Source organism: Nerophis ophidion, linkage group LG10, assembly GCF_033978795.1.
Source record: "Nerophis ophidion isolate RoL-2023_Sa linkage group LG10, RoL_Noph_v1.0, whole genome shotgun sequence".
Lineage (NCBI taxonomy): Eukaryota > Metazoa > Chordata > Actinopteri > Syngnathiformes > Syngnathidae > Nerophis > Nerophis ophidion.
Genome location: NC_084620.1, coordinates 29,580,542 through 29,594,252, shown reverse-complemented (window position 1 = coordinate 29,594,252; position 13,711 = coordinate 29,580,542). Strand labels below are relative to the sequence as shown.

Sequence of the window (13,711 nt, the reverse complement as noted above, 5' to 3'; positions counted from 1 at the left end):
GGCGCAACAGTTTTTGACTGTGCCAGGCTGGTATTCGTTTGCTCCCGTGTATTTTCTGTTTTTGTACAAAGTGTGTTATATAAATGTGACCTTATGAAATTAAATATTTTTGTTAAACATGGACACAATTTTGGATATAAAATATTAGCCGGCTGCACACGTCTGAACTAGCTTCATTTATATTCGCCAACCAGTAGCAGTAATAGTATAGGACTTTACCGCTACAGACGTAGTGCTGTATTTTACTTATCTCTTTTTTTCAACCAAAAATGTTTTGCTCTGATTAGGGGGTACTTGAATTAAAATAAAAATGTTCACATCACTGAAAAAAGGTTGAGAACCACTGCCTTAGAATATGTTTCCCAAGTGTCCAAAAAACTCTAAATTAAGTCTTTGTTACTGAGAATATGTTCCCCTTACTAAGGTGTTACCAAAAACATAAAACTTTGTCTTGAATTTGAAAATAAAGGAGTGTTCGGTGCAGTGGCGTCGCCAGACAGATTTCACTGGGGCGTGCCCCAGTGTTGATCTGCAGTGCCACAGTAAAAATTTCACCAATAAAAAAAACAAAAACGCTTCAGAGTTTTAAGTCTGCATAACATAGACAATAGCGCACATACTACTTAGTATGGTAATTGATTGCTACTGTATTCACTCCACGTAACAATGAGCACATGGCTAATTAATATGGTAACTTATTCACGTGTGGATCGAGACTTCAGTTGAGAGACAGAGAGAGAGGGGATGTGAATCACTGCTGAGGTAGGTAACGTTAGCCAACAACAATTTGTTAATTATATTATTTTGATTTTCATTTGACTCAAACTTTAACTCCTAGATGGATATCAGAAAGTTATTCGCCCGCAGCAGGGAAGAAGCAGCGAGGAATGAGAGATGTAAGTGAAGTCCTAGCTAGCTAGGCAACATCATTGTCTTAAGTTGATGCTAAGTTAGCTAACGTTATTCCTTGTATGAAGACAAACATATTCATTTGTTGTACGAGCTGTCGGGGGAATTTCCAATGAACATGAAACATAATGTTGGTTATTGTCTGCTGGTTCTGCATCAATGATGATTTGGAGTAAGCATGTGTGAGTTGAGTGCTTCTCAAATGGTTTATCTTCAGGAAGAAAAACATTTTTCCATATCAAGTCGTGAGCCAAATTTTTAAATCAAGTTTATTTCACAGAAAAATAGCACAGTAGACTTGTCTTGTTAATCGGTGTGACTTTGACTAAAATAATCTTGTTTTGTCACCAGCAAAATGGCTACAGCTAAAGCATCTGGTTTTGTTTCCAGAAAAAATAGTAACCTTTCTGTATTTGTTTTCAGAAAGATGGCTGAAAATATCGGGTTTTGTTGCCCCATTTAGATTTAAAAAATATACATATTTTCATGTCTGTCCTGAGTCCTCCTCCAACTTGTTAGTCGGTTTGCCTTTTGCTAAAATACTCACTAATAGTCACTAGAAAAATGGCTAAAAATATCTAGTTTTGTTGCCACAATTGGATTTTTTTCTCCCTAAACTTTTTTTTTTCATGCACACATCTGACTGCGACTCACTGAAAATGACACACAATCCACTTTTATGTCACGACCCACCAGTTGGGAACCACTGGTCAACTGTATAACACTTACTGTAATTTCCATGTCTGTCCAGAGTGATTGACCACTTTGCAAAAATGAAAACGAGACGTTACAGTTTACTTCTCAGAAAATGATTTCCTGAACAGACACACAACAGTTGTTCATTTATTCTACTACTGTGGCATTATTGTTTTGTGTATATTTTATAGTTTTGTGTATCTGAAATAGGATTAGCCACATTGTCATAAATGGAAATTAAATAATATAAAAGAACCCAGAGATGTTAGGGGTGCTTTATTTTTTGTTTTACTTTTGTAGATGTTAAATTTGCAGATGATTACTGCAATATATATTTCAAAAAGCTTCATTACTCTTCTTTTTTGCTTTTACCAGTAGCAGTATAGAAGTCTGGAGTAAAAAAGTGCACAAGTAGGTCAAATGCATTAGTTAATTTCAGGTGGTTAATCAAAGATCCATACAACATAATCTGATATGATTTCATAGTTTAAAGCACTATTTGTGTGTTTTTTATGATAAATGAGTGCTAAAAATGTTTTGCTTGCGCGCTTTGCACGCTCACATGAATTATTTTTGCCCCAGGTGTGCCCCACTACAGTATTAGGTCTAGTGACGCCCCTGGTTCGGCGAATGCGCATATGTAACTGGTGGGGTTCGGCACCTCCAACAAAGTTGAGAACCACTACTGGTCTAATGTCTAAGTCTAATAATATGCATACATTATTTGGAAAATTAAATAGTTTCAACATGTTTTGAGTAAAACGTGTCGGTATCATTATCATTGTTGGCAATATTGGTCATTTACTTGGTCTTGAATCGACACCAAATTTGACAGCATTCCCACTTACTTGCCTATGACGTTATTTGCTGTGACGTCAATAAAGTTCCATTCAAACTGGCTTCTGCACTCCCGCGTTGCTTCGCCACTCGTCCGCCGACCCCGCCTCCTCTCACTCGCCGCATTCCCTCCCTCCCACGGCGGGCTCTCAGCAAAGCATGTCGCTGCATGTCTCCGCCGGAAGCTCCGCACACCGTCGCTGTCCTTCCCTGCGTGGATTTTGAATGCGTTCGCAGTTTACATTGATCGACTTTTAGGGGGACACGCGGGTGGACTCTCGACGTCACAGAAGACTCTTCTGCCTCCGCTGCGTCGTCGTCGTATTTGGAGGATTGCGTTGGCAGCCACCGGGGAGGGGGGTGACCATGGGATTTTACGGCACCTTGAAGCTCATCTTCTTCAAGGTATGCAGGCGTTTACATAGATTATTAACATCATTATTAATGGTATTGAAGGGTGACACGCGCGTGGAGCGGGATGACACGGCGTTTTTTCCTGCGCGTGCGCGTGACACACTGCGGCTTGGATGTTGATTTGATTATTGATTGATTGCATCACTTCATCTTCGGATCAATGCTCACCTTTGCGGCTGCGAGGTGCATCGGAGGGTTGCTTCTTTTCCCGTCCATCCATATTCTGCGCATAAATTCTATAGCTCGTTAGGGAGAGCTGGAGTCTACACCGGCTGACTTTAGGGACGAGAGACGGGGTCCATCATAGATGGACTGTCAATCACAACATACAAACAAACATTCACACCTATGGACAATTTTACAGTCTTAACCTAACATGCATAATTTGGGATGCTTGATTTTTATTAGAGCAAAACCCGAGAAATTGCATTGCTTACCTCTACTGAATGTAAAGTTAATTCAAGTGTGTTTAATTTTGATCATTTTACGGTCATTTAGGATTCTCCTAAGATTGCTATTCTCTTGGACGTTTTTTTTTTCACTCAAACACACTATATTACATTTTCTGTGCTCATATTCAAATAAATAACATTGTTGTTTATGATTACCGTATTATTTCTTTGAATAGCCGCCAGGGCGCTGATTAATTTAAAACCTCTTCTCACTCCTGCACCTGTTCAAGGCATGCGGTAATAGTAAGCAGGCGCTAAAAACTTTAAGACCTCTTCTCACCACTAAAAACTTTAAAACCTCTTCTCACCCCTGCACTTACCGATGGCATGCAGTAAAAAATTGAGTGTAATGTGAGGATACCATCACGAAGAGCACATTTGATTAAAAAAAATATTATGGTTATTATTTTCAGCACTGAAGGCTTGGAAAATCCTTCAATTGACGCATGCATTTGACGAGATTGGAAGGCATACTGGGTGATACAAGTTACACTGAAGGTTGTGATATAAACAAGTTTAACACTCTTACTAATATGTGCCACACTGTGAACCCACACCAAACAAGAATGACAAACACATTTCAGGAGAACATCGGCTCTGTAACACATTATGAACGCAACATAAGAATTACCCAGAATGCAGTGCATCCATGACTCCTACTGCTTATATTATACACCCCTAGGACCAAACCCCACCCACCTAAACCGACGCACGGAGGGGGGTTGGTCCTATATCACAACCTTCAGTGTAACCGGTGTGGCTGATGAACAAGACCCCTGATTTACACAATAGTACAAGAAAAAAACTCTTTATGCTGTGTAATTTCATTATACATTACAAAAGAGTATTGCGGCTCCCATTGTTGTTGTGAAATGGGTCAAATTGGCTCTTTGAGCGATAAAGGTTGCCGACCTTGCTGCCTCCGCCATTTTGAAAACGATGACAGGGGAAGTGTCACTAATAACGTCACAAATTTCACACGGCGGTATTAGTAAGCATGCCCTAATAATTTTGGGAAGCAAGTTTGACCCAGCAGTAGTTCAAGGCAGGCGCATACTTCATGCCCGGCGGCTATTCAAGGAAATACGGTAGTCTCATTAAGATAAGAGTCCATGTCTTGTTCTGCTTTAACCCTCATGCTAAAAACTTCTATATGTTTTTCTGCCATCCTTTTATGGGAAGGACAGTTAAGTCAGACTGAAAAAAATATTTCATGTCAAAAAATTGGTATGAATGTTCGTAGTAAGGACAAAGTCAACCGAAAAGCCAGTTAATTCATAGAATCGCTTCTCCGGGAGGCTAATTATTGACAGCCAGCAAGCCTCGGTGGCCAGGGGAGTGAAGCAAACTGGCTATCTGGGGACGAAATGATAGAGCAGCGTGAATTCTTCAGTAAAATACCAGTTCATTTTTGATGCAGCTTGTAAGGTAACATTTTTTTAACTTGACTCAAGATGTATTTTTTGTGTGTGTGTGTGTACGCGCAGTCCTTGTATACGATAACATTTCTATATCTACACGCCTTTACAAGTTCTCCTCAGCTCTATGCATTAGTGTTGCATTCATTTAATGACACATTTTCATTTTGACTTTGTTGATTATTTGTGTTATATTGTGGCCTTTTTCTATTGTGGAAGGTGGTGGTTGTCAAAGGTCTCCAGGGCCCAACTCTAATGGATTTTTTTTTGGATGCCATATTAGAGGACCTAAAATTCTGAAGGTTGATACATTTTTCAGTTAAAAATTGACAATTGTTTGCTTTTTTCTAGGCTTAAATATACAGGTAGTTCCAAAAACGTATTACAAAAAATGAAGGGAGAACATTTTACCATGCTGCTCTTATAGGTGTACTGAAGTGTTCAGTTAGTATAATTTAATGATTTATTATTTGTCGGTGGGTAAACAGCGTCACGTAAGTCTGAAAAACATTATTTGAAATGTGCCTCTCTGATGTCCTCTAAACATGTGTTCCCTTTTTTTCTTCCTTATAACTTCGGGAAAAAAACACTTTTCTCCTTGATGCGATTAGTCAAAAAAACAGTCTGTGCGCTGCTGAAAATAAATGCAGCCCATACAGTTTTTGCATGGTGGCGAGATGTTATCTTGATTTGTTCTGTTCTTATCTAGCCTGGTAGCGTGCAGCTGGCTAAGTAAGCGTAATATTACTATGAGGTACTGTAACATTACTGTAATGTGCCATGTAACCACTGACAAGCAATTGCAATACAATCGGTCACTCTGTGCATGTGTCAGTGTTTGTCTGCCATGCATGATAACCTCACACCATCACCTCATAGCCATAGGATGGTGGAAAACACTGCCATGTAATTTGCCGCCTTGAGGTAGATCAGATTATTTCTGATATGTGACGCTCGTTCAACTAGTGTATTTCATTACAGTGGTTAACCTTGAGCAAATAAAAATAAGATTTTAACACAAAATGTGTTTGGAGGAGCCAGATGTGTGTGTGTGCGTTTGTCTGTGTGTGTGTGTGTGTGTGTGTGTGTGGTGGTGGTGGTGGGGGGGGGGGGGGGGGGGGTTTATTGTGGTGTAAGTATAGCACTGCAGTGTGGGTCACATCTAAACGATGTTCACGCCCACATGCTGACCACTGCTGCATCTCCTGGCGAGCTGCTCTATTTTGGAGCAGCGCTGCACTGGCAACATTCCTGTCATGTTCTGCATTCCTGGCTGGGCCCTAACAGATAGGATTGCCTTCCTTTGTCACATGCTTAGAATTTATCCCCTGTGTCTTGATTGTGTTAATTGAATAACACATCTTTATTTAGAGTTTATGGATTATTTAGTGAAGTCATTCTACTGTTTAATATGGTGAAAGTAGGTGGATTCCAAATGTAACCGATGTGGTGCGGTTACATTACAGTCAGTTATGCTGTGCACCTGCGTGTGTCGGTGTTGTTTGCAACCAAGACTGTGTGCCCAGCTAACAAAACGTTTTCCCTTAAGATGTTTCCCCTGCAAACAGAACATTTTACAGTTATTACTACTGAAGAGCATAAATAAAGAACACCTTGTCTTTATTCAGATGAAGAGGAAGTTGGATCACGGCCCCGACGGCCGAACCTTCTCCTCTGGGAAGAAGCATTGCAAAGGCAAAGGCCACTTCAGGTATGATCAGACATTACAGCACTCAGAAAAAAAATCAGCTGTCCGCTAACACTTTCCCTCTCTCCTCTCCAGTCCTTCCAGTCTGGTTCCAGCCACGCCCACCACATTCGGAGACCTCCGTCTGGCCAATGGACATTCGGCCCAGCGGCGGCGCGTCACCTCTGGCCCGCCGCCCTCTGGTCTACAGGACTGGCTTCACACGTTTCAGGCAAGTGTGCAGATTTGTCCATGTTAGCCTGCATTTAGCATTAGCACTGATGTTAGAGGCTCAGTCTGCATTAAAATGTCCACATAAAGACACGCAAAGTGTCTCGGCTGTCTTATTGCTGCCTCCAAGCTGCTCTTACGTAAAGCATTTGTTCAACGAGCATTTGTCGCTCGGGTAAAGATGCTAAATGGATGGAGAACATTGTCAGAAATGCACTCAAAACAGATGCAAGCACATAGAAATAAAACAAATGTATTATTTTCTTTGCAGGATTGGAGCGGTCCCGAGAGGCTGCTGGCTCTGGATGAGTTGATTGACAGGTGTGAAACAGGCCAAGTGAAGCACATGATGCAGGTTATTGAGCCTCAGTTCCAAAGAGACTTCATATCGCTGCTGCCCAAAGAGGTGCGAACACCCGCCTTTAACACGCAGCCGCGAGTCTGTTTGGTGTGTGTATAAACACGAAGGCGTGCATGTGTTCAATTGTAGCTGGCCTTGTACGTGCTGACCTTCCTGGCTCCCAGAGACCTGCTGCAGGCCGCCCAGACCTGCAGGTACTGGAGGACCTTGGCTGAGGACAATTTGCTGTGGAGGGAGAAGTGCCATGAAGAAGGTACGCCAACACTCACCACCTATGCTATTGATGCCACCTAGTATTCGCATTACGCCACTAACACAATATCTCCCCCATGCAGGTATATCAGAGCGCTCCCCCCCTCGACGCAAAAAGTGCGAGGTGGTTAGCGTGTGGAAATGGACCTACATCCGACAACACCGCATCGAGAACAACTGGAAGAAGGGGGACACGCGGAAGGCGAAGGTATTTTGGTATGAAGTAGATCCCCGCTAACCGTGGGAGTTGCATTCCACAAAAATGGCAAAAAAAACTGCCAATAATGAACGCATCTATAAAACGTCCTGAAAATCTAATTTTTCTCACAGTTATTAAACCCGTTTTACATTCAGTTTGACACAGTTTGACGCTTTTTGTTTACGCTGTCAAAAGAAAATACATTTTAAAGCAGAGAAATTAAATGTGCTAATTTTGTGGGGGCAAAAACCAAACCGTGAATAAACAGGGATCTACTGTACACACATAGGCTGCGCCTCTATTTGACATGCAAACTGAGCGTGTGCGCTTCTGCCAGCAGGAGTTGAAAGGTCACGACGACCACGTAATAACCTGTCTGCAGTTCAGCGGAGACCTCATTGTCAGCGGCTCTGATGACAACACGCTCAAAGTGTGGTCGGCTGTCACCGGCAAGGTAAGACATGCGTGTCTTGTCAACTGACTGAAAACACAAGCGGCTGAGTTTCGGTTGGAAATTCTTGGAAGTGGACACGCCTGCAGCCTCAAGGCAGACACACTTACATACATAAGCACGCACTTTCTCTGCATAAGAAGGCAAGATGTAGTTTTTCTGTGGTCACCACGGCAACTGCCATGACAACACTTCAAGGTCCCAAATTCATCTTTTTTCCTTCATTTACACAGTGTTTGCGGACCTTGACGGGTCACACAGGCGGGGTGTGGTGCAGTCAGATGGCAGGTGCTACGGTGATCAGCGGCTCCACAGACCGGACGCTGCGGGTGTGGAACGCTGAGAGCGGGGACTGCGTCCACACGCTCTATGGACACACGTCCACCGTGCGCTGCATGCATCTGCACGGAAACCGGTGAGACACATTTCCAGCACATCTCCATGGCAACAAGCATTTGTGGTGCCCCCCAATGGGTTGTAGTCAAAATGCTTTGGAAGACATGCTAGCATGCAATACTGACATCAAAGTTACATGATTATTACAGAAATGATAGCAGCCATATTTTTAACCAACCTTGCTCTGATTTTCAAGGAACTTTGTCATACCAGCAGACATGCAACAGCACAAATTTTAGTACCCCAAGCCCCAAAATTAGCCCAATCAGTACCATCCATCCATCCATCTCCTACCGCTTATTCCCTTTTTGGGGTCTCGGGGGGCGCTGGCGCCTATCTCGGCTACAATCAGGCGGAAGGCGGGGTACACCCTGGACAGGTCGCCACCTCATCGCAGGGCCAACACAGATAGACAGACAACATTCACACAGTACCACAAAACAATAATATATACCAGGGTTGTAACGACTGATCAATATATCGATAGATTGATATGTATTCCTAAATTTTAAGTTTATCGATCTGTACTTGGCAAGTTTGCCTTCCAAAAGATAGGTATCGGCCCAAGATGGTTTTAAAAGGAAATTGATTGATTTTATAAATACTTGAAAAACGAAAATAGTGGATTTAAGAACAGCAGATTTTATATAAAGTTTAGCATTTGTAATTTGATTTGATTGTAAAAGATTTTAAATAGTTAAGTTTTTTTTCCCCGTCTGTGGCATCCGCAAAACAAAAAAGGCAGATAACTACGGTGGTCGAGAAAAGTCAAACACAAACGGCGCAAAACAGTAAGTGTAGTGTGTGTGTGTGTTTGAATGTTGAAAATGTGAGCAAAAAAGGTTTCTGCTTGCACTTGATTCAAATTAGATGTAAAAACATTGGCCTTTAATAGTTTACTTGATTGTTTGTATCCATAAGTCATTAATACAGAATTCCCTGTATAACAGGTATACAGGAAACCTCACCTGAAGCGCCCAGGAAGCACTATTGACTATTCACACTGGTTGACTTTTTTTTTTTAATTTTTAAAGTTTCTGAATAGATTTCACCTCATTGAATTGTTTCTGATTTTCTATCCATTTTCTACCACTTGTGGTTCTCTGGGTTTGGGGCGAGGTGCTGGAGCCTATCTCAGCTGCATTTGGGCAGAAGGCAAAGGACGAGTCGCCATCTCATCGCAGGACCAACACAGACAACATTCACACACTAGGGCCAATTTAGTTTTGCCAATCAACCTATCCCCCAGGTTGATTGGTTGGAGGTGGGAGGAAGCCGGAGGGAACACACGCAGTCATGGGGAGAACATGCAATCTCCACACAGAAAGACCCCAAGCGGGGCGGATACCCAGAACCTTCGTATTGTGAGTTACACGCACTAACCTCTGTACCACCGTGCTGCACAATTCGGATCTTATCGTTATAAAAGAATAAAAAACAAGATCGCCCCTGAATCGTATCAGCAAAGAAAAAGATCGAATCGTTAAAACTAATTGTTACACCCGTATATATGTACATACAAATTTAAATACAGTAGGTAATAAATACCATAGGTTAATAGAAGTAAATGATATATATAATAAAAAAATGCAATAGACAGTGATCCTGTTGCCTAAATAGTATATAAAAACAATGACAGCAAACCAAACCAAAAACAATTTTACAAGCATCTGCTCGTCAGTCCCCTAAAGTTGTGTGCCAAATTTGTGGGAAATTGTCACATCGAAACACATTGAGCATTGTGAGAAATTTCCAGTCAATCACACTTTGGTGTTTAACCCATTAGGGTCCAAGGTAGGATTTAGCAGTTTCCCTGTCATGTTGCCCTGCACCAAAAGTACATCAATAAAGTAATAATTGTGACGACGGATTGACAACATCATTGGTGTTGAAACAGAATGTCTTTTTTGGTGTCATCATGCTGTGCCTGCATCGACCACGGAGGCTCCACAGAATTGCCACGATGTGGTGTAGCTATCAGAAAAGTAACTGCACAGAAAACATTCTGGTGCGTGTTTTCCTTTTGTGTGCAGCTGTTTAGAAATAGAAGAGTTACATCATTGGGTGTAATTTTTTACTGTAAAGTGGTTGAACGGATTAAAAAGTGCCAAGTGTGACCTCTTTCAGGGTGGTGTCAGGCTCCCGGGACACAACACTGCGCGTGTGGGATGTCTCGACGGGCCGTTGCGAGCATGTGCTGACTGGTCACGTGGCGGCGGTTCGCTGCGTCCAGTACGATGGTCGCCGCGTGGTGTCGGGAGGATATGACTACATGGTGAAAGTGTGGGACCCTGAGTCGGAGGCATGCCTGCACACACTGCAGGGGCACACCAACAGAGTTTATTCACTGCAGTTTGATGGCGCTTTTGTGGTGAGCGGCTCGTTGGACACATCCATCCGAGTGTGGGATGTAGAGACAGGTGGGACATTTACAATTGTGCAGAAGAGCACAGTGAAAGTAATGTTCAAGTTGGTGTGTCTTCCTCCAGGTGGGTGTGTCCACACACTGACAGGCCACCAGTCACTGACCAGTGGGATGGAGCTGCGTGACCACATCCTGGTGTCTGGGAATGCTGACTCCACTGTGCGAGTGTGGGATATCCGGACTGGACAATGTCTGCACACGCTGCAAGGTAAGTTGTCATCACAAGTTCAGAAAAACTTGTCTTGTCAAAAGTTTAAGGTCCCAGTGCGACGGTGTTCCCATCAGGTCCCAACAAGCACCAGTCGGCGGTGACGTGCTTGCAGTTCTGCAGAGATCTGGTTCTGTCCAGCTCGGATGATGGAACGGTGAAATTGTGGGATCTCCGGACCGGTGCTTGGCTGCGGGATGTGGTGGCACTGCAGAGTCGGCAATCGGGTGAGTGTCCACTGTTCCACTTTTTGTCCTTTTTCAATGAAGCTATTATGACGTGGAAATTTTCCCAACAGGTGGCGTGGTGTGGCGCATCAAAGCCTCGGACACTCGATTGGTATGTGCTGCTGGCAGCAGGAACGGGACAGAAGGGACCAAACTGCTGGTGCTGGATTTTGACTTGGATGACAGACAGACAGACCCAAAGAAACAGACCGAGTCGGACAAGGATGACGGAAAAGAGGATATTATTTACTAAGAACTGACCAGCCTACATCTTTAACCAAAGTCTGGGGCGGCAGCGAACTTGAACGTGGCCGTTTGATAAAGCTAAACATTTCCATGACAACAACTGAATGTCGGGGGGATGAATGTCGCGAGAGAGGCAGTCCTTATTGCTGCTAGCCAATGAGGCCCTTAACACTGATCTTATCACGGTTGCTATAGCAACAGACCTCATTTTGCATCAGTGTTGTTCAGCGTATTTTGCAGTGTGTGGAAGTTAAACAAGTTGGTGGACGAGATCGTTGGGGATAATTCCTGTCATTGGGTCTCTCATCAATCACCTATTTGCACATACAATACGTGGCCAAACACAACAAAATATGTTTTTCATCCAGTGCTAACTAATTTATTTTCTATCCCAAAAATTACTGATGACTGGTTTTAGATGACCACTGAAAATTATGATTTGGGACTTAATTATCTGAACAATGAACACCAAATAAATCCACAAATACAATACTGAAGTTTTTAAGGAGAGAATAGGATAGATAATTAAAAAACAATTTCTCTCTACCAGGTATGAAGCTGATGGGATGTGTTGCCAAGCAACACCTCCAACCATTTGGTGGATGTTTGGAGTTTGCCCTAGCAACAGGTGCTATCTGTGCACGTTTTCATCTCTGGATGTTGGGTGGTGCATGTGTGTGATCGTGTAAGATAATGTAAATTGCAAAACAAAGGGTGTACATATTCTGATTTTCTATTTGGGAAAAAAAACTAAAGGAGGAATGAGGAGCAGAAAAGTGTCAATAAAGAAAACTTTTGTAAAATGCTGACTCACTGATAAGGGTGGTGAAGAGTCACATTAGATTCTTCACTTCTGTGCTTTAGAATGAAGCTAACATTGCATTTGTTCTCTTGCACTGTCCATTAACAAGACTGACAATATGTACGTTTAAATCATAGCAACTTGTGAAAATAGCTTGACAGGTGAGCCAACATCTTCCTGTTAAGGCAGCCGGTAAGGTTTTTTCCCACTATTAATTGTATGGTTTGGTTACTAAAACCCGCTCGACTATGGTCATGTGCACTTGAACCAGAAGGATATCCTGTTAAAAATGCTGCAACCTACTGTATAACGCGGTGGCAGTTAGATTCAGTCTGATTTAAAATGCCTGATAAAGCTTTTTTCAAAAGCACTCAAGGTAATTGGGAGAGACACAACTGATCAATGTAAATTAACTAAGTGACTCTAGTTGGCCAAGGCTCAGTCTGCGACCATGGCAACTGACGGCCACTTTCTACGTCAGTGTAACTTTACTCACACACTAACTTTATTAGTATTAAAAAATGTGGGGTCACTAGCTATATCTAGTGGTAACGGGGAACTGCCACAAGTGATACTGATTGGGTTGTAGTAAATATATAAATATATATATAAATAAAGGTTGAACACATTGATTATATATATGTATATATATATATATATATATATATATATATATATATATATATATATATATAAATATATATATATATAAAGGTTGAACACATTTGGTTGATATATACAGTATATATCAATAAAATGTGTTATACCTTTATTTTAGCAAATAACTTACTACCAGTCTTTCTTATAAACGTGAACCTGGTATTTACTATTATAATGGTATTCGGGACAACCAGTAGAAAATGGATGGATGGTATTAGTCTCCCTCTCAAGGTGCTACAGTGAACTGCAACGAACGAACAAGCTGGTGATTATTACATTTTTATGGCATATGGCTGTGGTCCCCAACCTTTTTGTAGCTGCGGACCGGTCAACGCTTGATAATTAGTCCCGCGGCCTGGCGGGGTGCGGGGAGGAATCTTTTTATTTATTTTTATTTTTTTCTTTGTCATGAAAAAGGGAGGTTTTTGTCATGAAAACTGGAGGTTTTTGGGGTTGGTGCACTAATAAGTGTATCGTGTGTTTTTTATGTTGATTTAAAAAGAAAAAATTTGAAATAATAAAAAAAAAATTATAAAAAAATTATTCTGCGGCCCGGTACCACTGGCGAATGGCATTTGTTTCCTCTCGTACTGCATTCGTAAACTACAATCCTCAATTGGTACTGACAGGATTTTTGCGTTTTACTACAGGTCATTTGTGATAATTATAAATTAAAAACATTTATTTAACCTTTATTCCTATGAAGTAAATTAAGAAATTTTCATTTGCAACAGTCCAGTAATGATATTATTTTTACAGTTAGGGAGGCTCAGGTTGGGTCCGACGAAAGAGGTGGTCGTGCGCTTTGGTTTTGTCTCCAGCTTTTTGTGAGTACTGTAG

The 13,711-nt window shown here is 41.8% G+C and overlaps 1 protein-coding gene across 2 annotated transcripts; it reads left to right on the top strand.

Moving 5' to 3' along the window:
- The first annotated feature begins 2,552 nt into the window (after positions 1 to 2,552).
- Positions 2,553 to 12,212, top strand: LOC133560626 (F-box/WD repeat-containing protein 7-like). Of its 2 annotated transcripts, none has more exons than XM_061913347.1 (12): positions 2,553 to 2,847; positions 6,355 to 6,437; positions 6,510 to 6,645; positions 6,916 to 7,050; positions 7,135 to 7,258; positions 7,341 to 7,465; positions 7,794 to 7,910; positions 8,141 to 8,322; positions 10,431 to 10,723; positions 10,793 to 10,936; positions 11,014 to 11,163; positions 11,235 to 12,212. In XM_061913347.1, exons 1-12 carry the CDS (start codon positions 2,809 to 2,811, stop codon positions 11,414 to 11,416), a joined length of 1,710 nt encoding a protein of 569 aa, XP_061769331.1. In that variant the 5' UTR covers positions 2,553 to 2,808; the 3' UTR covers positions 11,417 to 12,212. The 2 variants fall into 2 exon arrangements, with proteins under 2 accessions (XP_061769331.1, XP_061769332.1); XM_061913348.1 differs by having other exon boundaries at positions 2,554 to 2,847; positions 7,797 to 7,910.
- The last annotated feature ends 1,499 nt before the right edge of the window (positions 12,213 to 13,711 follow it).